The 26794-nt window shown below is 40.4% G+C and overlaps 1 protein-coding gene and 1 long non-coding RNA gene across 4 annotated transcripts in view; one reads left to right on the top strand and one right to left on the bottom strand.

The window, feature by feature from the left end:
* The window catches only part of LOC309512029, a 276593-nt gene that overhangs the window by 235211 nt on the left and 14588 nt on the right, over positions 1-26794 (top strand). The gene's annotated exons all lie outside the window — the stretch shown is intronic.
* On the bottom strand, positions 1616-19373 carry LOC309512834 (tubulin polyglutamylase TTLL7-like; the record flags this gene model as incomplete). Its single annotated transcript, XM_082188558.1, has 5 exons — positions 1616-1744; positions 12494-12652; positions 17900-18064; positions 18777-18993; positions 19363-19373. The coding sequence occupies 5 exons, from the start codon at positions 19371-19373 to the stop codon at positions 1616-1618; spliced, it is 681 nt and encodes a 226-aa protein (XP_082044684.1).

The following is a 26794-nucleotide window of genomic DNA, read 5'->3' as shown; positions in this document are numbered from 1 at the left end:
ACCATTTGTTTGCAAATGCCACTTGTTTAAATATTTTGTTATGCAAAGCAGTGACTTTCAGATATTTTTAAGTATAGCTCAAGTGTCCAAATACTTTTTGGGGCCTTCACACTGCAACAGAACATACTGTAAATACCACAGGTACACGTACTGTGCTCACAATAAGCTAAAACTCAAATTATTTTTCATTCTTACTGTATCTTAAATCAAACAGTAGCTATAACAAATGCATGAGGACCAAGCGGCAACCTCCCCGTCTCTCTCTTGAAACCAACACGGAAGTGAGTTAAACTGCAATTCATTAACTGGCCGCTTGGCCTGGCTGCAGAAGTGAGTCAAATCTGTATCTCCCTCATGTTAAAATTGCCAACTTTACAGCAGAAAAAAACATGTTTACAGCCTGGATCTCTATGTGGCTTTGGTCTATACAGCTAATTTTGCCCTTCATAACAACTGTGAGGGGGGTGAATTTTTTTATAACTCGTCCGTTTAGTTGATTAATATTTAAATTTAAGGGTGTGGCCACTTGAGTGACAGATGGATTGCCGCTGTCAATGCTAGCCGTTTGTCTGCTGTTACTAGCCGTCACTTCACCTCAGCAAATGTTAGCTGCTGAACTTGCCTTCTCTGCAGTGTTTGTGCTTTTTTTCGGGATTATTTCATAAAATTTAATACTTGGGTACAAAGCCCACGTCTTTGGATTCCGTCGTTATCGTTTGAGAGAACAACCAGCGCTGTATTTCAGTTGTTTTCCTCTGTGAACATGGATGGATGTCTGACAATTTCTTTGCTTTTTGGGGTTCTCAAATTTAAAACGTCAATAAAGGCTCGTTCATTCTGCTATCATGGAACAGATGGATTATAATATGCTTATGTACTGTCAGATGAAATCATGCAGGCGTCGGCACTTTCTCCGTCCGTGCATTAAATGCACATGAATGAGCGCGGATTTTCTAGCGCATTTACTTGCACTTCAAAGGCAATATATCTATGGTTTAACGGTTTAACCAATTTGAGAGGCGGCCAAAATCAGAATTTAAAATGGACTGAATAAGCTCTCTACGAACTTGAGCGATGCCGCGCTGACGGACCATGAAAGAGTGACTGACATGTAACGTTATGCACATAAATCACTGTCACGCACAAACACTCTCGAAGTAATACACAGTCTCACTTGTAGCCATGTCTTTTAACTATTATAATATTTCGAAGGGCAAAAATAGGAACTTTTAATTGGCTTTACATCATCAGCTAACTCGATCACGTCGAGCTAGGTGATTTCAGATAGCCAGGCTCATATCTATGGCCAGGCTTCTTAGCTCCACTCACGCCCCGCCTGTTTGCCTATTTTCTGTTATCCGGGAGTGACGCAAGGCCAAGATGGCGACGGCCGGCTCCGCCCACTTTAGGCTTCAAAAATGCTCTTCAGAAACCTACGGGTGACGTCACGGACACTACGTCCATATTTTTTTACAGTCTATGATGAGGACCCATCAAAGAGTTTCAGACAACTTTTTAGTTGAGATCAAGGAATCAATATTTTTGAAAACAAAAAAGACTGTGGACAGCCGACAATTGAGAGTGAGTTTCCTGATGAACTCATTCGCTTCTCTTTCTAATGGGACTCTGGAGAGAGTAATGCTTCATACCTGATGTTGAGCAGTTTCAGGGCATCGAGTAAAGCCCCCTTCTTCACATCCATATCAATCTTGTCATCTGTCCCAAAACTCGGAGCACGATTGATCTGTAGAGGGGAAAAAGAGAGAGAGAGAGAGATAGACCAGGTTGAAATCACAAAAATGTGCCTAAATAAAAATCCTCAGGCATTTTTGAGTAAAAGTTGGCAAATAGACTATTCTAGGGGTATTTTTTTATGCTGAATCCATTTTTGCTGTTTGCCAAGCTGTATCTCTTACATGAAACTCAGTAGAGTGCAAAATCCAAGATGACCGCCTCATACGCCAAAATGAGCAAATTTCTCAGCACTGGCTCAAAGATAAACTGTTTTTATTGTGCTATAGCATTTATTGAGTAAAGGAAACAAACAGAATAGTCAGAACAAGTTAGTCATTCTGTCTTACAATATTTCTGGTAAACACTGACTTGTAATTTTGTGTATTTGAGTATGTCCATGTAAGAACATCAACATCATGCTGGTGGCAGCAAAAGGCCTATATCTTAAACCATCATCCTATTACATTATGTTAAGAGTGTTTATTACTTTTCAACATTTACATGTCCATGTAAACAAGTTTAAGGACTTAAATTTAACCAAACTAAATTCTCTTTTGGTTTATTTATCACGGTAATGTGTCACACCACTAACATTAGCTTTGAACAGATAAAGGAAATAAACACAGTAAACTTGGCCTAAAATTACCTTATAAAGTTGGACATAACATTAGCTGAATAATAACTAAAACATGAACTGCATGGCATATAAAATGTAATGGTACAACAAGATTCTCCAATATGATCACAACAACACAGAGCAGTGCTCTTATTCAGTTCAGCATTTTGCTACATTCTGCATTACTTGTCTTGCACTTGCATGCAGCAGAGCAACGCAGACGAGACTTTTTACATTTACATCGTGCAATCATACATCTTAAGGCGCAGTTGCAGCTGATCAATTCCAAACAGTAGTCTGACTAACCGAGGTTACGTTAGGTAACCAAGTACGTTCTCTTACGAGAGGTTCTCTCGTATTGCGTAAGTTGCTTACGCTACGGGAACCCCTTGTCAACGGCGTGCGCGCCGAGCATCCAGTGCGTGAGTCCCAGGGAAACAGGCGGCCAGCAACGCGGGCCAGCACATGTACATAAGCACTTCATAGGGAAATACAGAGCGGCTCCGCCGGTCTATGTATAGAGAATTTCGCCCTTAGTACAGCTCAACCAGAAGAGCTAATAGTCACGTGAGAGTAGCCTGTACACGAACAAACTGGGCAGAACATACACACCAATTAGACTGATAAAAGTCTAGCCTGCAAGGTGGGAACTTCCAGGTTATAAAACTTAACAAATGTAGAGGGGGAGGCCCAGCCTGCCGCCATTCAAATGTCATGAATAGAAATCCCGCTGGACCAAGCCCACGACGTGGCCATGCCTCTAGTGGAGTGGGCTCTAATGCCCATAGGGCACTGCAGGTGTTTGGACGCATAAGCTGCTGCGATAGCGTCCACTATCCATCTGGACAGGCTATGTTTCCAGGCGGCGAGACCCCTGGTGCGCCTACCAAACGAAACAAAGAGCTGCTCAGAACGCCTGAAGGCGGCGGAGCGTGTGATGTAAACTCTCAGCGCCCTGACGGGGCATAGGAGGTTATCACTGTCCTCGCTATCGGATGCTGGCAGAGCCGATAGGGAGATGATCTGCGCCCTAAAGGGAGTGCCAATCGCCTTGGGGACGTAACCGTGTCTCGGTTTGAGGATGACTTTAGAGTCATTTGGTCCGAACTCGAGACACGCGGGGCTAACGGATAGCGCGTGTAGATCCCCCACATGTTTTACTGAAGACAGAGCTATCAGAAAAACGTCTTGAGCGAAAGGTATTTTAGGTCCACGGATTCTAACGGTTCAAAGGGAGAAGCTTTCAGGGCCTCTAGGACCAAAGTAAGATCCCAAATAGGAACCAAAGGCGGTCGCGGGGGGTTCATCCTCCTGGCTCCTCTAAGGAAGCGGATGATGAGCTCGTTCCTTCCTATCGCACGGCTGCGCGTCGACTCTGCGAACGCTGCAATAGCGGCGACATACACTTTGAGCGTGGAAGGGGACCTGCCCTTGTCCAACAGCTCTTGAAGGAATGAGAGCACCCACGAAACCCCACATGTGCGTGGGTCCAGGCTCTTTGTAGCGCACCATTTGGAGAACACTGACCATTTAGACACGTAGAGTCTTCTCGTAGAAGGAGCTCTAGACTGCGTGATCGTGTTCACGACCCCTTCTGGCAAGGCAACGGTTATTCGTTGATTATCCACGCATGCAGAGACCAGCGCTCTGGATGGGGATACCGCGAACGCATAGCACAAGCGGTGCCAGACCACGTGCTGTTCTGTGTTCTGGACAAGAAGCACTCTGTCAATTGCTTCTCTGTGATGAGGATCGTGAAGCTTGCCTCTACTTTGTGCAGCTGCTTTTAGTGTCAAAAGGCCCTGTTCTGTCGCATTGTATAGCTTATCTTTCTTGGATTCTTGGCATATAATGCAAGTATCCAATAACATTGACCGGTCAGGCTTCAAACTACACACAGCTTCCATAATTGGTGATCTTATAATCTGACCAACTTCATGGGTACAATTCCACAACTGGAATATTTTGTGTTGGTTCATGTCGCTCTTTGGATATAAAAATTAATTCTGATAAAAAATACGATGTGTGGAAATAACTGCAGAAAGTAATAGAAAGTAGAAAGTAGAATAAAAAACCTCTTGGATAACTCTGAACTCAATTCACACACTTTGATCCAAAGACAATAGTATGCATGTGACTCCAAACAAATGACTCTCGCATTTGAGATATTATATTTGTCCATTTGAAATAAGGAGAAAAACAGATATTTTCATGACTACAATGAGAAATAATGCAATTATCATTATCACATACAAGTATCTTAATTCCCACCTAAATAAACTTTCTCGTTAATTGATGTCATACATGATGTAAAGTTTATAAATATAGAATTTCCTGACATTTTGGTCATCTTGAAGTTTGCGCTCTACTGGGTTTCACATAAGAGATACAGCTTGGCAAACAGCAAAAATGGATTCAGCAGAAAAAATACCCTTAGAAAAGTCTGTTTGCCAACTTTTACTAAAAAATGCCCAAGGGTGTCACATTATCTGAAAATCGACCTAGTCTAAGATGTTATCTTCTTTCATATTGTTCAAAATCAAAACCTGAAGCAATCACCAACTTTTAAAGGGGACTGAGAAGCCACAGTAGAAACGGTCACTATTACCCATTAGTGAAATCAGAGGAGGAACACACAAATTGTATTAACCATGTTTATGATATTTTTATTTATCATAAAAAATAAAAATCAAATAAAAAGCACCTCTGGGTATGAAACCTGGTTCTGAGTCTCCTACGAAAGAGACAACTTAATTGTCCGCTCATTGAGCATGGAAAACAAATCTTAACATTTTTATGCCTGGGAGAAAGAAAATCACATGGGTTTGGGACAACATGAGGGCGAGTGAATGATGACCTCTATGGAGTGAAGCGCTACACGCAGGTCATGTGACGTTCAAAGTTCAAACAATTGCAACTTTGATCTTGTTTGCTACTGAGCTTTCAAAGCACAGCCAGTGATTACTAGACCTAGACTGAATTTGTAGGCGTCAGCATGCAACCATTTGTGAAACAAAGTTCCAAAAGATAAGCAGAAACATTGCACTTCTAAGATATCTCATTCTAAAATAGCTTTGCATGTGTCCTTCATGAATTAGGCAATCTGTGAATGCAATTCTACGTCACTACAAATAGAACGCCGCCATATTTACGACCGACTCGCCCGGGATGGCCGCCCAAACTGCCCATTTGAAGGAGAGAGAGAGACAGAGATACAGAGAGAAAGTTTACATTTTAGGCTCCGATCCTTATTTGTTACCCCCAGTTTTCTTCTGTCCATTATTATCTGCCCCAGACTTGCCCCTATTGTCAAAGAGTACCGATGCATCAGAATCAGAAAGAGCTTTATTGCCAAGTATGCTTGCGCATACCGTATTTTCCGGACTATAAGTCGCACTTTTTTTCATAGTTTGGCTGGTCCTGCGACTTATAGTCAGGTGCGACTTATATATCAAAATTAATTCAGACTGAGATGAACCAAGAGAAAACATTACCGTCTACAGCCGCGAGGGGGCGCTCTAGTTGGCGGAGTTGTTCAGAAGCGACACGGATGATGAAGAAAATGATGAGGAATGAGATCGCGGGAGCTTGGTGAACTTGTTTACTGGTAACTTGCTTGTTGGACTCGCTGGCTTATGTTAATTTAGCTTATTCAGCCTCCCAGATATTTGTTCTTTATGCTATTGTGTAGCTGAATAACGTGTGCGGTGCGTGTTGCGGTGCATATGCTGTGCAGGAGCAGCACGCGCTAAAGTGCTTTCACATAAGCTGCGTTTGCAGTGCGTAACTGACCCGCGGCTGTAACACCAAACACATTGTATTTCAAATCCAGAAGTTATCAGCAAATTTTATTTAAAAAAAAGAAAAAGTTTTTTGTCAGCATTGCGATTCTCTTTATATGTAGGCTATAGGCTACTCTTTAATAGACGTATTCACGTTTAAACACAATTTAAACAAACTATTATTCAATGCATTACTTCTATATAATTATATATTAAGTTGCTCAAGCAAGTGGTAAAATATTTAACCATGCACTTATATTAAAATCGCATACATTTTAAATTAAAACTTAAAATTGACAAAAACAGCAGACTCATACCCTTTCTTTTGCATAATTTAAATCTTTATACAATAAATCTTGCATGTCACAAATAACTTGTTTTTTTCCACCTCCACGAATGAGACGAGTGTTGTTCATTATGTCGCCTTGTTGAAGTAAATTGTAGTTTTCTCCTTGATTTACCAACGCTTGAAGTAAAAAGATGACTGTGAAAAATAGTAGGCTAGTATTTAATTAAATGCATTTATGATGAAATTACTACATTTTCATGTCAATCTGGTCAATCTGTATTCATTTTGACCACAAACCGTGTGCTGTCACTTTAATTCAGCGCGTGCAGCACAGCAAAAATAGACTCGGTGCGGAAACGATCGCTGCACTGCTGTATATGCACCGCACCTGGAACGGATCGACGGACTGCAACCGCGTGCATTGTGAAAGCTCTGACCTGTTAACAAGGGTACGGAAAAATATACGCACTACAAACGGAGTATGTGTGAAACGGGCGTTAATGTGTTACGTTAACATACTGGACACCTATTCAGCCTGTTGTTCTGTGTGCTACTGTGTAGTTGAATAACTTGCCTTTCCTGATTAAATGTCTGTTCTTGGTCTTGGATTTTGTGAAATACATTTCTAAATAAATGCGACTTATAGTCCAGTGCGACTTATATATGTTTTTTTTCACTTCTTGAGGCATTTTTTGACTGATGCGACTTATACTCCGGAGCGACTTATAGTCCGAAAAATACGGTACGAGGAATTTGTCTTGGTGACAGTAGCTTCCAGTACACATACAATACAAAGTGACAAGACAAGTGACAAGTAACAGGTATAAATAAAAAAAAATAAAAAAAAATAAAAAGATTATAAATTATAAATATATATATAAGTTATAAGGAGCTATAATGAAATGTCTGAGGGAAGTATTGCACATGTTTGTTCCACAGTAGGGGAACATTTAAGTGTTCATGAGGTAGATGGCCTGGGGAAAGAAACTTTTCCTGTGTCTGGTTGTTTTTGTGCTCGGTGCTCTGTAGCGTCGACCAGACGGTAACAGTTCAAACAGAGAGTGTGCTGGGTGTGACGGGTCCAGAGTGATTTTGCGAGCCCTTTTACTCACTCTGGATGAGTGCAGTACTTTGAGTGTGGGAAGGGTAGTGCCAGTGATTCGCTCAGCAGTCCGAACTATCCGCTGTAGTCTACGGAGGTCGGTTTTGGTAGCAGAGCCGAACCAGACGGTGATGGAAGTGCAGAGTATGGACTGGATGACAGCTGAGTAGAACTGTACGAGCAGCTCCTGTGGCAGGTTGAATTTCCTCAGCTGACGCAGGAAGTACAGTCTCTGTTGGGCTTTCTTCACAATAGAGTCTATGTGAGTGTCCCACTTCAGATCCTGAGAGATGGTGGTGCCCAGGAACCTGAATGACTCTACTGTAGTCACAGTGCTGTCCATGATGGTGAGTGAAGGGAGTGCAGGGGGGTTTCTCCTGAAGTCCACGATCATCTCCACAGTTTTGAGCGTGTTCAGCTCCAGGTTGTTATAACTGCACCAAAGAGCCAGCTGCTCCACCTCCTGTCTGTACGCAGACTCGTCACCGTTCCGGATGAGTCCGATAACAGTAGTGTCGTCCGCAAACTTCAGGAGCTTGACAGAGGTGTCTTTAGAGGTGCAGTCATTTGTGTACAGGGAGAAGAGCAGTGGTGAGAGAACACATCCCTGTGGAGCACCGGTGCTGATGGTGCGGCTGTCGGACGTGATTTTGCCCATTCTGACTAGCTGTTGTCTGTCTGTCAGAAAGCTGGTGATCCATTGACAGATGGAGCTAGGGACAGAGAGCTGGGTCAGTTTGGTCTGGAGCAGTGATGGGACGATGGTGTTGAAGGCAGAACAAAAGTCCACGAACAGAATCCTTGCATAGGTCCCTGGTTTGTCCAGATGTTGTAGGGTGTAATGCAGTCCCATATTGACCACATCATCCACAGACCGGTTTGCTCTGTAGGCAAACTGCAGGGGGTCCAGCAAGGGTCCAGTGATGTCCTTCAGATATGCTAACACCAGTCTTTCGAATGACTTCATGGCCACAGATGTTAAGGCAACAGGTCTGTAGTCATTGAGTCCTCTGATCTTTGGTTTCTTCGGGATTGGGATGATGGTGGAGCGTTTAAAGCAGAAAGGGACTTTGCACTGCTCCAGTGATCTGTTGAAGATCAGTGAGAAGATAGAGGCCAGCTGGTCAGCGCAGGTTTTCAGACAGGCTGGTGAAACACCGTCTGGGCCTGGTGCTTTCCTTCTCTTCTGTTTCCTGAAGATCTGACGCACATTATCCTCACTGATCTGAAGTGCAGGGGGGGAGGGGAGGGGGATGGCTGGAGGTGTTGATGGCTGTGTAGAGAGATGGTCAGGGCGGGTATGGGGTGTCTGATCGGGGGTCTCAAATCTACAGTAAAAGACATTCAGCTCGTTCGCAAGATGCTTGTTGCTGTCGATGCTGGGGGATGGTGTCTGGTAGTTGGTAATGTCTTTCAGGCCTTTCCACACTGATGCAGGGTCGTTGGAGGAAAACTGGTTTTCCAGCTTTTTGGCATTGCTCTTCTTAGCCACTTCAATCTCCTTTGTCAATGTGTTCCTGGCCTGATTATACAAGATCCTATCCCCACTCCTGTAGGCATCTTCTTTGACCTGACGAAGCTGTCTGAGTTTTGGTGTGAACCATGGTTTATCATTGTTGAATGATAAGTAAGTCCTGGTAGGGATGCATAAATCCTCACAGAAACTGATGTATGATGTTACAGTCTCTGTGAGCTCGTCCAGATCGCTGGCAGCAGCTTCAAAAACACTCCAGTCAGTGCATTCAAAACAGGCTTGTAAGACCTGCTCTGTGTCGTTGGTCCATCTCTTTACAGTCCTTATTACTGGCTTAGCAGTTTTAAGTTTTTGCCTGTAAGTTGGTAGAAGATGAACCAGGCAGTGATCGGAAAGTCCTAGAGCTGCTCTGGCGATGGAGCGATATGCATCCTTTGTTGTGGTGTAGCAATGGTCCAAAATATTATTGTCTCTGGTGGGGCATGTAATGTGCTGTTTGAATTTAGGCAGCTCACGTGTGAGTTTTGCCTGATTAAAGTCTCCGAGAATGATAAGAACAGAGTCCGGGTGTTGTTGTTCTGTTTCTGTGATCAGATCAGCCAGCTGTTGCAGCGCCGTACTCACGTGTGCTTGCGGTGGAATGTAAACACTGATGAGAACGAGCGAGGAAAACTCCCGCGGCGAGTAGAACGGCTTACAGTTAATGAAAAGCACGAAAAGCGAAATAAACCTAAAATTCTCGGGACAGGAGCATGTGTCCAAATTTTAATCTTAACCCTCTGAGGTCTGAGGGGTTTTTGGGGTCCTTGAGATGTTCTGACATGCCCTGACATTTGTGCTTTTTTCAGTTGCTTATAAACGTATTAATGGCAAAGGTATAATTACACTCTATTTAGCACAAACAGGGCTACCATAATATGTGAGCAACATGCATGTACATGTTTGTATTTTTGAGAGAATAATGTTTATGCATGGTTATTGAAAAAACTAAAAACTAAAGTTTCTGAAATAAGGCCACAAAACACATACTAAATACGTGTCAATAAGACTTTTGACTAATTGATGTCTTTGCCTAGAGTTTTTTCTTCAAAATGATGTGAAAATCATCCTGCCCTTATCATTCACATAACACAATACATTGATTTAAATCTTGTAAAACACTTTTTGTTTGTAAAGGCAATATGCGCAAGGGGCGTCAACCATTCAACAGCATCATGCATATGTAGTGGTTCACACCTGAGGAGACAATGGGGCCCGCATACTTAATGAGCCATTCATTCAGGTGTGTCACCTATAGCCACAAGAAAGAATGCAAGAGCAATATACAGTATATATATATATATATATATATATTCTACCAAATTGGTTCACAGTTGGAAGCAAATTTTGCTTGCAAATTGTATAATATCCAAGGAAAACATGTCTATTAATTGTGCAGTTAATTCTCATACTGTATTTTCAGTTTTGGAATATGTATCCTCTCCCCAAATTTGTCAATAATAAAACACAATAAAAATTATTTAAAGAAAATGCTTATATTTACCTTTTAAAATTTGTTTACATCTACCTTGTAAATATATATATTTTTATTAAAAAGGTTACAATTACAACAACAATTGAAGTGTAATCTTTCTTTGTAAAAACTAAAGTATACATTTTATCATACATATTTCAAACTTCGAATATAGCCTACATTGACAAAACATACTATATTTAACATATTAGCAAAAATTGGCAAACAAAAGCTTATTTGAGGTGGCAGATATTTTACAGTAAAAATGTGTAATCTATCCAAAACTAATCAACGAAATGTTGTCTTTCATATGTCTGTAACATAGGTCTTTCGTTTTTATTATAAGGAATATAAATGTTAATTTGCAGTTTAATACGTTGCTTATACAAATACATTTTATTTCAACATATTTCAATCGATTTTACTCAGTATAGCAAAATAGTTTGCTAAAAGCAGATCATTCATTCACACACAGAAACGCAATTCAAATTTAAACCGTCTTTTTGCGAGTTGTGGTAAACAGCGCATCTCTGCCGTTCATTCATTCACACAGAAACGCGATTTACTTGAGAATGAAAAAAAAAACTTACTACATTATTCCATCCGTTGCTCCTCGAAATACCAGCACTTCTGAGGTAAGTTTTCCATTATTATTATTCCTCACAGCGCTGCGAGACAGTATAGACAAGTACACTTATCTGAATAAACTTGATGTGTTTTCTCGAGCTGATATGTGGGCGTTCACAGTTTGTATGGGATCGTCTCAGTCATTTGCGTTTGAATAGCGCGCGCTCTCCGTGGGCGGGGCCGATTATAACGTAATGAGATGAGATGAGCTCGACTGGAATCGCTCTCTTTTAATACAGATTTCACAAGATGAAGATATTTGTTTTTTATATAAATTACTTCATTTAAAAGACGAGAATTCAAGCTTCATGCCTGTGTCTTTGTATGCCTGTTTGACTGAGTATTCGCTCAGTTATTGTTCATTTTCGGACGCGTTTCAGAATGGACTTCACTGGCAGAGAGAAGGCAGAACTCGCTTCGTGTTTATTTTTCTTTATTTGGCAAAAAGCACAACACTTTGTTTTTATTGTGAGTATACACAAAAATAATACACATTTAACAGAATCGATTGATGTATGAAACTCCTATGGAAAATCAAAGTCAACAGAGTATTTATGAGTTTCTTTTACATTGATAAAAAAAAAGTGAGCTGGTATCGCCGGCGATACCGTAGACCTCAGGGGGTTAACCGTTCTATTTCATCAGATACGATCTGTAAACAGGGCTTTAAGTGTAAAATACCGAACTTGTCCTTTAAAGACTCCATTTGTCCATTATTTAGAAACACGAAAATGTATAAAAGCTGTTTTTATAAAAATAGGCTAATGATTGCGTCATAACCACGCGACTCTCTGTCGCACAGTAGAGAAATTACCCTTATTTTTTTATTTAGATTTTTTTAGTAAATTGCAGTTCTAAACTATACAATTTACAGGTTGTTCATGAAACATGTTTACATTTTTACAGTATTTTAACTGAATTATTCAGGCAACCACAGCTGGCAGTTTTGTTTTGTTTGTTTGTGTTTTTTTTTCCAGTAAAAACAACAGAATTTTTTTTTTTTTTTTTTTTACAGTGTATTACGGTAATAATACGTTTTGGGCCAGATTTAGTAAAAGCTGGCACCAGCGCAAACTCTCTTTTGATGTTAAAAAACTACTGTCAGGATTTACTAAAGACACGATGTGAAAAATTACAGCACTGTTAGATAACCCTATAAATGTAAGTAATAATAAGAATAAAATAAGAATCAAATTTAAAAAAGCCTTTACATGGTCAAAAAAGTCTTATGGTGGTGTTTTCTCCATCATGTTGGCTTCTAACAGGTAAGGGGACTCAAACGTGGAGTGTGTACTGTATATCAGCATAATTGGGATCAAAAAGTGTACTGATTGAGAAGAGAAGGTGAGAACAGACCTCTAGCAGCCAGGGCTTGAGATCGCGGTCGAGAATGACGTCAAAACCCAGCAGCTCGAAGCAGACGCTGGCGCTCCCTGGTGGCTCTCTGGGACGGCGCTCACGGTAGGCCTGGAGGACGTGTGGCTGGGCCACTATCAGGGTCTTCGCCACCAGCTCCTGCGAACACATGCACAAAACACGCTTTCCTTATAAAAGACAACACACAACAAACTTAAACAACTCCAAACAGTACATTCAAAGGTGGACGTTTGTGAATTGAACTGCACTACATTGTGACATCTTTCGGTGAGGACATGCTTGTGAAATCTCATCGCATGTGCAAACAGCCCGTATGAGGGACTCATTAACATCCCAGCTCCCTGAAGAGACATGATAGGTCAAAGACTGACAGCACGCTACGGGAAGACAGGGAGGGGCAGATCGTAGGAAGACAGGAACAGACGGCCTACACTATTACGTAGTGTAATAGTGTAGTGTTGTACATCACACACATGACCAGCGTCGGCCAATAGTGAGCCTACGTGTGACGTACAACACAGACGCGCTACGCAGTTACACTACGTGAAAAACTCAAGGCCCAGAGAGAAGGAAATGAATAGTGGAATAAAGTCGTTATTTTGGGGGGTTTTTAGCGCACAAAAAGTATTCTCGTCGCTTTATAAACTTAAGATTGAGCCACTGGAGTCACTTGGACTATTTCTGGGCCAGAAAGTTATAATGTCTTAGAAGCCTATGGAGCAGTGATCCAGCTCTCAGATTTAATCAAAAATATCTTAATTTGTGTTCCGAAGATGAACGAAGGTCTTACGGGGTTGGAACAACATGAGGGTGAGTAATTACTGACAGAATTTTCATTTTTGGGTGAACTAACCCTTTAAAAATAACAAATGGTATAGCCCATTTCTAGTAATGGTTAAACGTACTGTACTTAAAAATCAATTCAATTGAATAATCTTTCACCGTGTCATATACTGTAGAGTGGTGCAGGTATGACGTCAGAACCTGGAAGACTAATTCACCGCTGGTTCCTTCAAGATTTTCCTATGGGGTTTTATAATGGGGTTTTCTTTTTTTCGATTTATACGTCAAATAAAGCCTTTGATAAACATAACCTGATGATGATTTGATGTTTTATTCAACAACGTAAATGACACACACACCCATAGTGAAAACACAAATTGTGTTCATTTCTGAAAATGTACGTTTTTAACAAGCAACTAGATTAAACAGCTTGGGGTGAGAGTGTGTACAGTGTATGTTGTAGAACAAAACGTCAAAGTATAGTCAAGACAAATTATATTTACCACAGGCTTTATTTTACTCATTAATTGAAAAACCCCATTATAAAACCCAATAAGAAAATCTCGAAATAACCAGCGGCGAATTAGACATCCGGGTTCTGACGTCATTCCTGCACCACCACTCTATTATCAAACAAGCTATATTGTACATCACATTTCCAGTGGCGGAGCCAGGATTTTTTCATAGGGGTGGCCAGGCAAGGGCCAGCAACCAGTCTGGGGTGGCACAGAAATCTTAATTATTTTATCATAAAAAAGAATTTGATAATGTATTGGACTGTTTTAGTGCCTACACAACTGAATAAAGTTCATTTGTACTTAAGTTGGCTTGAGAAAGCCAACTTACTGATATTGTACTGTGAAAAACTGTTGACTCAAACTCGTCCTAGAGCTTTAACTCTACATACTCCAAACTCGGCTCAGACACTCAAACTGATCTGAAGTTAGTTGCTATATCTTTTCAGACTGATCAGACTTATGGTTTCCCTACAAATGACGATCAAAACTCGGAAAAACTCCCATTGACTTAACATTGGGCATTCTAAAAAAATTCAGACTCACCAACCGACAAAAATTCAAATCTAAACACCTTGAAGACTAAACCAAACTGCCGTTCTATATACTATATTAGCCAATGAGACTCATTTAAATGAATAAACTCTAAACTAATATACTTCTAAACTAATTAACTTAAATTTAATAACTAATTAACTAATAAACTCATGAATTCATAGACTTATGAACTCTTAAACTCATAAATTAATAAACTCTGAACTCTAAACTCATTTAAACTTATAAACTCTAAACTCAAAAACTCGAACACTTATAAACTCATCAATTTATACACTTATAAACTCTAAACTCTTGAGTGTGCATGTGTGTGTGTGTGTGTGTGTGTGTGTGTGTCTGTATGTGTGAGTGAGCGTGTCTGTGTGTGTGTGTGAGTGAGTGAGCGTGTCTGTGTGTGTTAGTGTGTGTGTGATCGAGTGTCTGTGCGTGTGTGTGTGATCGAATTAGTGTGTGTGTGAGTTAGTGAGCGTGTCTGTGTGTGTGTGTGTGAGAGTTAGTGTGTGTGAGAGTTAGTGAGCGTGTGTGTGTGTGTGTGTGTTAGTGAGCGTGTCTGTGTGTGTGTGTGTGAGTGAGTGAGCGTGTCTGTGTGTGTTAGTGTGTGTGTGATCGAGTGTCTGTGCGTGTGTGTGTGATCGAATTAGTGTGTGTGTGAGTTAGTGAGCGTGTCTGTGTGTGTGTGTGAGAGTTAGTGTGTGAGAGTTAGTGAGCGTGTGTGTTAGTGAGCGTGTCTGCGTGTGTGTTAGTCAGTGTGTCTGTGTGTATGTGCGTGTGTGTGTGTGTGTGTGAGAGTTAGTGAGCGTGTCTGCGTGTCTACTTGTTTGTGTGTGTTTAAACTTATAAACTCTAAACTCATAAACTCTTGAGTGTGCGTGTGTGTGTGTGTGTCTGAGTGTGTGAGCTAGTGTGTGTGCGTGTGTGTGTGTGTGTGTGTGTGTGTGTGTGTGTGTGTATCTATCTAACTTATTTATCTATCTGTCATAAACTCCAAACCACCCAAAATACCCTAGCAACCACCCAAAATATCCTAGCAACTGCCTAGCAACCACCCAAAACAGCCTAGCAACCACCCAGAATACCCTAGCAACCACCCAGAATACCTTAGCAACCGCCTAGCAACACCATAGCAACCACCCAGAACACCCTAGCAACCGCCTAGCAACCACCCAGAATGCCCTAGCAACTCCCTAGCAACCACCCTAGTAACCACCCAAAATACCCTAGCAACCACCCAAAATATCCTAGCAACCGCCTAGCAACCACCCAAAAGACCCTAGAAACCACCAAAAATACCCTAGCAACCACCCAGAATACCCTAGCAACCGCCTAGCAACCACACAAAAGACCCTAGCAACCACCCAAAATACCCTAGCAACCACCCAAAAGACCCTAGCAACCACCCAAAAGACCCTAGCAACCACCCAAAATATCCTAGCAACCGCCTAGCAACCACCCAGAACACCCTAAGCAACCACCCAAAAGACCCTAGCAACCACCCAGAAAACCCTAGCAACTGCCTTGCAACCACCCAAAAGACCCTAGCAACCACCCAAAATATCCTAGCAACCTCCTACAACCACCCAGAATACCCTAGCAACCACCCAGAACACCCTAGCAACCACCCAGAATACCTTAGCAACCGCCTAGCAACACCATAGCAACCACCCAGAACACCCTAGCAACCACCCAGAATACCCTAGCAACCACCCAAAAGACCCTAGCAACCGCCTAGCAACCACCCAGAATACCCTAGCAACCACACAAAATATACTAGCAACACCCTAGCAACCACCCAAAATACCCTAGCAACCGCCTAGCAACCACCCAAAAGACCCTAGCAACCACCAGAAATATCCTAGCAACCACCCAAAACACCCTAGAAACCACCTAGCAACCACCCAGAATACCCTAGCAACCACCCAAAAGACCCTAGCAACCACCCAGGACACCTTAGCAACCACCCAGAACATCCTAGCAACCGCCCAAAATACCCTAGCAACACCATAGCAACCACCCAGAACATCCTAGCAACCGCCTAGCAAAAAACTTTCTGCTCCAAACTTTCTCAAGCCAACTTAAAGTTTGTCTCGACGAACTTTCGCATCTAGTTGTAATTGAGATAGTAGTGAATTGTGAATCATGGAATACTGAGTGAATTTTATATTTTTTTATTACCACCACCTCATATTAAAATTAATTAAATAGTAATAAAAGTGCGCACACTATAGCTAAAGTTCAGCTTGCTCAGTTAGATTGGTTCTGGTTCTCTAAATCTCCAATAGCTTGTTCTACATTGTTGCATCTTCATGGATGAGATATCAGGCAGATAAATACTGTAGTCCAAAGATTATTCAACCTTCAATGCGTTTTATATAATCAATGAACTCTTCAACCAATTCTGAGTTTGTAAAAAAAAAGTTTAACTTTCTATATTAGTTGTCATAATAAATAATTGCAACAGTTCTATCATACATAAATTAAAAAGGAAAACAAAAGTTCTCTTTTGAATCCCCATGAGCAAGAATGTGAACAAGGCAGAAGTCAACAGCACATACTGTAAAATGTTATGTTTTTCATAATGTAATGTTGCCAGAATGTAAAATTAGTTATTTTATGGATTTAAAAATTATCCATTTTTGTTTGTGCTTTACAAATGAACGCAAAATGAATGCCTATCGTCTAGTACAAATGCACAGTGCTCACATTTATTTGGACATTAAAACATTACATATCAGTTTGTGCCTTATATTGTGATCTCACATAGCAGAATATTTTAATCCAGACACATGTGACGCATATATAACAAATACATGCATGCAGTTTTGACAGCTTTAATCGCCTTTTTGATTCAATCAGTTAATTGACGACAGAACTACGGCTACAGGACGCCACATTTGTGCATGATGCGTACAACAGCTGTCAGCCGTATGACAGGAAAGTTAGTTAGTTTTACTGACATTTGGCCTGACAACATCTCATCTTACCGAAGATAGCCAACTGAATAAGGACAACGCCCTTTTTCTCAGCATCTGACAGAAGTGTCACAAGCTTTCACACACATCTTCTAAAATAGAAGTAGCATCAGAAAAAAAGAGAATTACGTTTGTTGTTGACTGCACACTATTCCACTTAGGCCTACTCAAACCGGTCTTGCAACCCACCAGTTGAGAAAGATTGACTCTATATTTACTATGTGCATATCCCTGTCTGATGTTCTGCTGAAGCTCATTCGCCACTTGCACATTTCCGCACTGGTTTGACTTGCGCCTGGCGCTGAGGGGAAGTTGGAGTGTGCGTCTGAAAAGTCTCACGTTTTTTGTGGTCTTAAAGAGACGGTTCAGCGTTTTAAAAAACGCCATTTTTGTCAATAAAAAAAGAGACAGAAACAGCAGTTGTGAGAGGGGTGGCCAAAGGGGTGGCCAAGCTTAGACCCCTGGCCACCCCCTAGCTCCGCCAGTGCACATTTCTCCATTGTATCATGCAGCCCTAAATTTAAAAGATAACAAAGAAAAGCAAAAAAATAAAAACAACTCACTGATACATCGTCCCAGAATATGTCCACGTCGTAACCGCTGGTTTGAAGGAACTCTCTGAACCAGTCAATGGACCGCTTGCTGCCTTTGTCCTCCGTTTCGTCTCGGTCAAAGTTCTCACTATGTTTGTTAACAGAGTAGTTGGTCAAGTGCATGTACTGCTGGTCCTGAGGGTATTAAAAAATAAAAGTCCATCAGAGCATAGATGCCTTTTTTTTTTACATTTGTGAAAAAAGCATAATGTCAGTTTTGGCAGCTGAAAGAAGTACATCTATGTCAATAAAGCCAATATTATACTATAAATTGTCACATTTATTCTCTTACAACAATTTACAGAATGGTTTTAAAAAAAATATTGGCAATACAATAATATTTTATTAATATATGTAATGCCACATTTTTTAATGCAACATGTTTTAATGAAGATCCTACAATATGACAGTAAAAAAAAAAAAAAGGTTTTACAGATGGTTACATTTCAACCATTTACATTAGAATAGTTTTAGGAAGATTTTCAATATGTCATTTGCACATACTTTACAATGTGTGAACTTGTTTAAAAATGACTGCAAGAATAGCAGAAATCTCACTGTCATCACATTAAATATGGTGTTTACTCTAACACTCTTATACATAAAGGTAACAGATTCATTAAAGTCATTATGAAACGGTATTTGCAACATACTGTACACTTAGCTTAGCTATGAAGAATTGCTTTTATCTATCAGGATTGGCCTGATTGTGAAAAGTGTCTATTTGAGTATGGAGTAGAGGGTTTTGACCATTAATGAAGTAAATTGTGATGACTTTTTATTAGTTCATTTACTACATAGAATTAAAATGTTCACATCGCTTTAATGATGTCATAAGCCAGCTTACCAGGTTGGAGTTGTTTGGCGGTTGGTACTTCTCTGTAGACATTCGAACCAGGCCGTCGTTGTAGAGGAAGAAACGAGGTGGATCACAGGAAGTAACAAGAGCGTATATTCTCAGGTCAAACTTGTAGCCCTCCATGAGGAAAGGATTGTCCAAGTATTCCTGCACAACGAAGTTGCCCCTGACCGGGATCTTTTTGGAGTCTTGAATCAGAGTTATTCTGGGAGAAAATGGATAAGATTCTATCAGAGCACATCCCTAAAATGTGGTGCATATTTTATTGTTGGTTAAGAATCCAAACCTCTGAAGCGTATCAGAGTAACAAGAGTAGCAAGTTTAATAAGGCGTTGTCTCTATCGCTGGTCCCTGGACCCTGACTAGGCCCAGGTTAATAAGACCAGACGTCTTGGTCTGTTTTAAGCCCTGCCATCATTTATTTCCTTTGATTTTGATGTTGAACAGATCTCCAGCTCTTGGCTGTTCTCGAATACAGACAACAAATACTGGCCAAAATAATCTATATATATATATATATTTTTTTTTTTTAATACTCCACAGGATGCAAAACTTCCAGTCTGTTGTAACTTACCCACGGCCCATGGCTCCATTTGCAGGCTTAACGATAAATGTTTTCTGCAAGTGGGTTTTTTTCAACTTCTTTACATAGCTCTGGAACTGTTCGCGCTCGTCTGGCAAGTTCCAGGTTTGGGGCTAAATTCCTCAGGCTGACTTTTAATAATTCTAAGGAAAAGAAGAGGGTATTAAAATGAATAAAAACGAAGAGTAAAGTCAATGTTCCTTGGCTGGAAGGCAGATGTAATCAGTCATGTATCTGATATGGTATCATATTTTCAACTCACTCAGCCATGTTCTCTGCCAAGGAGTCTTTCCGACAGATCTTATTCATTCCAGGGAAATGGTTTATCCTCTGCGGAAAATAATCACACTGTTAGAGGACACTCGGTTATTCACCTCTTAGAGGAAAAACACAACATTAGAGCCCAAGTCTTGAACTGAGAACTGAAACAAAAATATTTTGTCAAAGAATAATAAAAAGAACAAACCTTTTAGTAAGTATGAAAGCACAACATGCTTTTCCCAAAAAAGAAAATAACACAGAACACAACTGTATGAAGTGTTTCATGGATCAAAGCATCAAAGCCAATTATTTATATTGTGTATATATAATATTAGACCGACAAGCAGAGTTGATTTTTTCACACTAACACAATACACTATTGTTTCATACAGACCATTTATGCCATATGAATTGGGTGTAAAAGTCATTTGTTTCAATATGAAAGTCAAGAAAACATTCCCTATTACTTTCTTTCTCCAGAAAACAAAAGGAGAAATTTTGAAGCTGCTCTTTTCCAAGTAAATGCAGTTGGTTTTGATATGTAACCAAATGTGTAACTCCAGTGGTTTAATTAGGGGGAGTAAATTATGATTTATTTTTTATGTTTGGGTGATGCACAGGTAGGGTTGGGTACCGAAACCTGGTTCCAATAGGGAACCGGTTCCGACGTAAACGGTAGTAACCAGACCGAATAAGAACGAAACTTTCGGTGCCTGACTTTTTTCACCGCCCCCTATAAAACATCTCGCGGCACGAATGATCCAATAACAAAACATCTCCAGTTAACCAGCAGAGCATTCATTTCGTTCGTTTGTTAAATAAGAGACGATCTAGCGCTGAAAATTCTTTTCTCTTGTGGCTCGCGCACACCGCACTCGGACGCGCGCTTCAATACGTTGCAGAGATCGATCTATTTATGAGGCGCCGTCTATATAAGAGTATGTGCTTGGAGAGTTTGTGTGTGCGTGCTCGCGTCTCAGATGAGTATGTGCGCGAGTTTGTGTGTGTGTGTGTGTGTGTGTGTATGTGTGTGTGTGTGTGCTCGCATCTCAGATGAGTATGTGCGCGAGTTTGTGTGTGTGTGTGTGTTCGCGTCTCAGATGAGTATGTGCGCGAGTTTGTGTGTGTGTGTGTGTGTGTGTGTTCGTGTCTCAGATGAGTATGTGCGCGAGTTTGTGTGTGTGTGTGCTCGCGTCTCAGATGAGTATGTGCGCGAGTTTGTGTGTGTGTGTGTGTGTGTGTTCACGTCTCAGATGAGTATGTGCGCGAGTTTGTGTGTGTGTGTGTGTGTGTGTGTTCGCGTCTCAGATGAGTATGTGCGCGAGTTTGTGTGTGTGTGTGTGTGTGTGTGTTCGCGTCTCAGATGAGTATGTGCGCGAGTTTGTGTGTGTGTGTGTGTGTGTGTGTGTGTGTGTGTGTGCTCGCGTCTCAGATGAGTATGTGCGCGAGTTTGTGTGTGTGTGTGTGTGTGTGTGTGCTCGCGTCTCAGATGAGTATGCGCGCGAGTTTGTGTGTGTGTTCGCGTCTCAGATGAGCATGTGCGCGAGTTTGTGTGTGTGTGTGTGTGTGTGTGTGTGTGTGTGTGTGTGTGCTCGCGTCTCAGATGAGCATGTGCGCGAGTTTGTGTGTGTGTGTGTGTGTGTGTGTGTGTGTGTGTGTGTGTGTGTGTGTGTGTGTGTGTGTGCGTCTCAGATGAGTATGTGCGCGAGTTTATGTGTGTGTGTGTGTGTGTGTGAGATGTGCTCGCGTCTCAGATGAGTATGTGCGCGGTTTGTGTGTGTGTGTGTGCGTGAGCGACTTTAGATGTGACGTTGTGCATTTCATATAGTTTGAGCATTCAGCAGTATACATGTATGTGTGACTACTTAGTATATGTGTATGCAAGCGTTTTATGTGTGCGTGAATGAAGTTCGATTTAAGCCCTAGACGGCGCCTCATATCTTTTCGTTCTGGTGAAATCACAACATATAATGCACACAAAGTGTCCCTGCTTGATATACAACCACTGATGAGCATTATCGGTTTAAAAAAACTACGAATGCGGATTAGAACCCAAAACCTCTGACACTCTTGACTAAAGTTCAAGTTCAGCTGCAGTGTTCCTCTTCGGGTAAGTCTAGTATTTTAATGCCAACTGCAAATCTTGCATATCAAGTATGAAGTATATCAAGTATATTTATATGAGGCTATACTTTGTGTGTTAAATATTTCTGCTCAGTGTCAGATATTTCTCTGTTTTGTAAAAGTCTATAATATATAATATGTAATATAATTGATATATAATATATATATAATATATATAAATAATATTAGAAGACCATTTTTTTATCTTAACTTAAGTGTTTTCGGCTACATCAGCACAATTTTTAATTTAATCAGAAATCAGAAAATCTTTTTCAGAAAACACACACAGATATTATTTTTTGATAAAGTGTGTGCAGTTTCGTTTTCTTAAGTACCGGTTTAAGAACCGTTTAAGCACCGGAACCGTTTGAAAAATACCGAGTAGGTACTGGTATCGGATAAAACCCAACCAATACCCAACCCTATGCACAGGTGATGCCTACTAAGAAAGATACCTTATTTTTGCAAAAATTTAAGACGGAAAGCATATATTCTTTACACAGAAGACAATTCCAGAATGCAATGTAAGTTCAGTGAGAAACTAAATAAAAAATGTTGGACGATGTGAGAGAATGACTGAGGGCACTATCTTGCACCCAGCGCAATTGACTTTGTACAGCGACGCATGTATCATTCCTATTTTTCACCCGACGCACAGCGGACTTTTCCCTCCACAGACGCACGTCGGTAAACTAGGAAAAACACTTGTGCTCCCGGGGGCGGTTCAGCGCAAACGTTCCCTCATGCTATTTTGCAGGTTTAGAAAACAATTCCGCCACTGACCGAAAAAACCTAGTTTAAAGTCAGTGGCGTGTTGCGCATGTTATTCAGATGCTATTTTAAGGGCGCATGCTTGGCCATAATCAATGTAGCGTGTGCACAACACACACACACACACTTTGCTTCTCTCATCTACACAGAAGCAGCAGTTTTCATTTTTGCAAATCATACATTATTACGATAGATAGATAGATAGAGATAGATAGATAGATAGATAGATAGATAAACAATTTATTTATTATAAAAGCATAAATCTAGCTTACACATTTACCCAAATGATCATACGCCTGTTTAAGCGAAGCTAATTTGTGTGTGTTTCTCCATCCCCAATGTCACTTCTCTGTGTTTTACGGCCCTGACGAGAACGTCGGTCTCCTCGGCTGTGAACCGCTCCTGGCGTGCGTCTGGCAAATCCGCCGTTATAATAGAAATCCGCCATGGAACAAGTGCGCCTGCTCTTAAAGCAGCACTCAGTAGCTTCGGGACTTCTTCGCTGTATTCTCGCTTTTTGCTCGCAGGTTTCTCTCTAGAGCTCCCCCCACAGCTTCGGAATAGATATTTGACAACACTGTTGTAAAAACTCGTTGTTGATTCTCAGACACCAGAGGCTAGTGTTGTCAAAAATATCGATATTTCGATAAATATCGATACTGAAATATCTGAACGATACCAATACTAATTTCCTGAAGTATCGATACTAGCCGAGCTGTCACTTTCACTTCTCTCCAAAGGCGCGTTGACAAACACCACACGCGCACTCGTCTCATTCGCTCTGATTAAATAGCAAAAGTGAAGTGAATGGGGCCGATCACACCTGACGCGTATTTTGCAGTGAGAGGCGCCTGGTTTCAATTGGTTTCCAGCGAGCGTTCTGCGCGCTGTTTATGCGCCTCGCGGGCCTTCCGTTTTAATGATGAAAGCTAGTTGCTTGAACGCCCGGAGAGTGCGATGATGGAGGATAAACTTGTGGTGCTCTCGCGGGTTACCAGGAGCTTATAACGACTTCACGAACCGTAACTACCACAATGTTAACAGAAAGTAAATAAAGTTAATAAAAGGCTGATTTGACGTTTACTTGACTGACAGGACAGCTGTTTCAGTGGTTGCCGAGCAACATAACAAACGCAGCGCACTGCTCGTTCTGTGTGATGAGTGCGTGTTCGAACCTGAAAAACGCGTTAGTGTGATCGGGGCCTAATATAGCTAAGCACCTGAAAGACCGACATCGGGATCTATATAAATAATTTCGAGAGGTTGGTAACTCTTCTCATTTTAACATTTCTGAAACATTAACCAAGATGGCCTAGTATTGTTGTTGATATGAGTGTGTGTTGTCTCGTTTTTTCACCGTAATTCTTAAAGTTAATATAATCTGACTGAGAAATCTTAGACAAGTAACGTTAAATATTTTAACTGTGGTCAAATGTAAATTAACTTGTGCTTATTTAACTTTATTCAAAAATTAGTATTTAATTCTGCAATTTGCCTTCATATCTTATCATCAATTTGATTACACAGATACTAATTAAACTAAACTGAGCTATTGAATGACATCTTTGAATTCAATAATGAAATGCCTTTAACTGAAAATGTTATGTTTTATCTTATTATTATACATTACTGACACTATATCCTCCAATTTGATACTGTTAAGTGCTTTGACACAATCTGTATTGTTAAAAGCACTAATAGTATTGTTATCGCATATAATGCACACACGTTTGTGTTTAAATCTGTTCATCAAATAACGTTAATGTATTAACCAGCATTAATGCTTTTGAACAAGTGCACTACTTCAGGACATTTTTGTTCATGTAAAATATCCCTCATTGTCATGTTCTAGACTTGTTATATTTAGCTTTAAATAATAATAAAAAAAAACTTAATATTGTGGCAGTTTTTTTCTCCGTGGTATCGAAAATGGTATCGAATATCGATATTTTTCAAGGTATCGTATCGAAGTTAGAAATTCTAGTATCGTGACAACACTACCAGAGGCTATAGATCAACGACATCAAAGCAGATGGGACGTTCTTTAAAACGTCTTCTTCATTCGGGTTCGGACAGCGTGAGGGAGCGCAATAATGACAGCATTTTAGCAGATTTCTTTTGGCCGTAAAGCAATTGTTTACATCGCGAGACCTGATATCACGCGAGACTTCCTGACGCAGCGGCCGGCGGCCCGCCGGCTCAAAGTTGCAAGTGCGTATTTTCCGCTCACGGGCACCAGGGGGGTGCGAAACGACCACCATTCAACCCGAAATAAGTAATATAACCATTCCAATGACTCCGAAGCTGTTCAGTTAAGGTAAAAAAAGTTACTTAGTTCACCTTTAAAGGGAATGTGAGATGACGCTCTGATTGGTTTATTTCACGTTACGCCCAAACCACACCTATGAGTAATGAAGCTGCTTCAGACCAACACATTTTAGATTTGCGTCGGAGATTCATTTATCCCGCCGGTATAATAGCAACAGCGCCCGAGACCCGCCCACAAAGTTACTTGTGTTTCGCGTTTGATACTTGCGTTTCAGATCGTTAAAATAGGGCCCTGATTGTTAACATGTTTCACTTCTGAAATGGATTAGTACAAATATTCAGACATTAGACATCGGCTGTGGCTGTATGTAACTGATCGGCGACAGTTGCCGTGTGCAGAGGGGGAAATGGAGACGTGACGACGGACACTTTCTGAATCCCGTAGTGACCGCTCACACTGTGTTTGCATACTTTACCACAGCTGGAGTGAAATAAATGCAACATTTGTCAAATACACAGACGTTTCAGATACGTTTCCATTTAATATTTTATGTACTGCTAAATACAGCGTCTGTTTGTACAAGAATAAAGTAGGGCTGGGCGATAAAACGATAACGATATGTATCGCGATAGACACGTAATCAATATCAATAAAAAATGCGTTCGATAAAACGTTCGATAATTATTTATTTATTTTTTTCGTTGGAAGAAACCAGCAAAGCAAGTTTGATTGCATGAACAAAGGCACTCACTCTCTAGTAACTAGATAAAACAGAAAAAGTCAGCTCGCCTGACTTAAAGTCTGACCGTAGTCAGACCAATGTCGTCTGCAGATTATGCAAGACCGTCGTCAGTTTTTCTGTTATTCGCGTGCTTATGCGCTGTTCTAGCTAGTTTCTCAGCGCATACATGTGAAGCTCACATGCACTAAAAGCCTGTCTACCAGCGCCTGAATACTAAGTTATCTTTCGAGTCTTATTTTGCTAATACTGTTATACACACAAGGTTTACATAAACTAGTCGGATATGTCTAAAGTGAAAGCAAACTTGAGAAAATTGAGAGAAAATCTGCTTGTCAAATGCGTGTATAATAGACGCGTCGCGCGCAGCTCTTAAAGAGACAGTAGTAATAGTAAACACGCTGCCGCTTGTCCTTAAAGGGATAGTTCACCCAAAAATAAAAATTATCTCATTATTTACGCACTCTAATGTTGTTCCAAACCTGTATTAATTGCCTTCTAATATTTTCTAATATTAATATTTTGAAGAATGTGGGTATCCAAACAGTAGCTGGTCCCCATTGACTTCCATAGGAGGAAAAATATACTATGGAAGTCACTGGGGTACATCAACTGTTTGGTTACCCACATTCTTCCAAATAACTTTTATTTTCAACAGAAGAAAGAAACTTATTCGAGTTTAAAACAACGTGAGAGAGTAAATTATGAAAATTAGAATTTTTAGGAGAACTATCCCTTTAATGTTAATAAAACAACAAAATGTAAAGAGAAAATCACTCACTGCTCTTGACTAATAACTTTATTAATAGCTTTAATAAGTATCAATGTATAATTTATAGAAAATAGAAAGAAATAGATTTATATAATTTATAGAAAGAAATCGTAATATTATATTTTTGCCATATCGCCCACCCCTTTATAAAGCATTTCTTACGTATTCTTTAATTTTGCACCTTAATGTTAAGAGATAATTGTTAAGTGTTCATTGTGATTTTAGACTTTTGAGTTTTCCATGGTCGTGTTGACATTTCTGCCTTTTTAACTGATGGGATTATAATCAGAGGTAGGTTAAATTTAAAATAAAAAATCTTTAAATGTAATATATTTGTCTCCTGGACTGGTCCTTATTTTAAATATGTTATAAAAAAATTCAATAATTATCGATATCGACCGATATGAAACACTTATATCGTGATACAGTTTTCAGCCATATCGCCCAGCCCTAGAATAAAGTTCAACATAATACCATTATACTCAGA

The sequence above is a fragment of the Leuciscus leuciscus genome (genome assembly GCF_965113295.1).
Source record: "Leuciscus leuciscus genome assembly, chromosome: 13".
NCBI lineage: Eukaryota > Metazoa > Chordata > Actinopteri > Cypriniformes > Leuciscidae > Leuciscus > Leuciscus leuciscus.
Note: the sequence above shows the minus strand (reverse complement) of the source record. Positions and strands in the feature narration are given on the sequence as shown.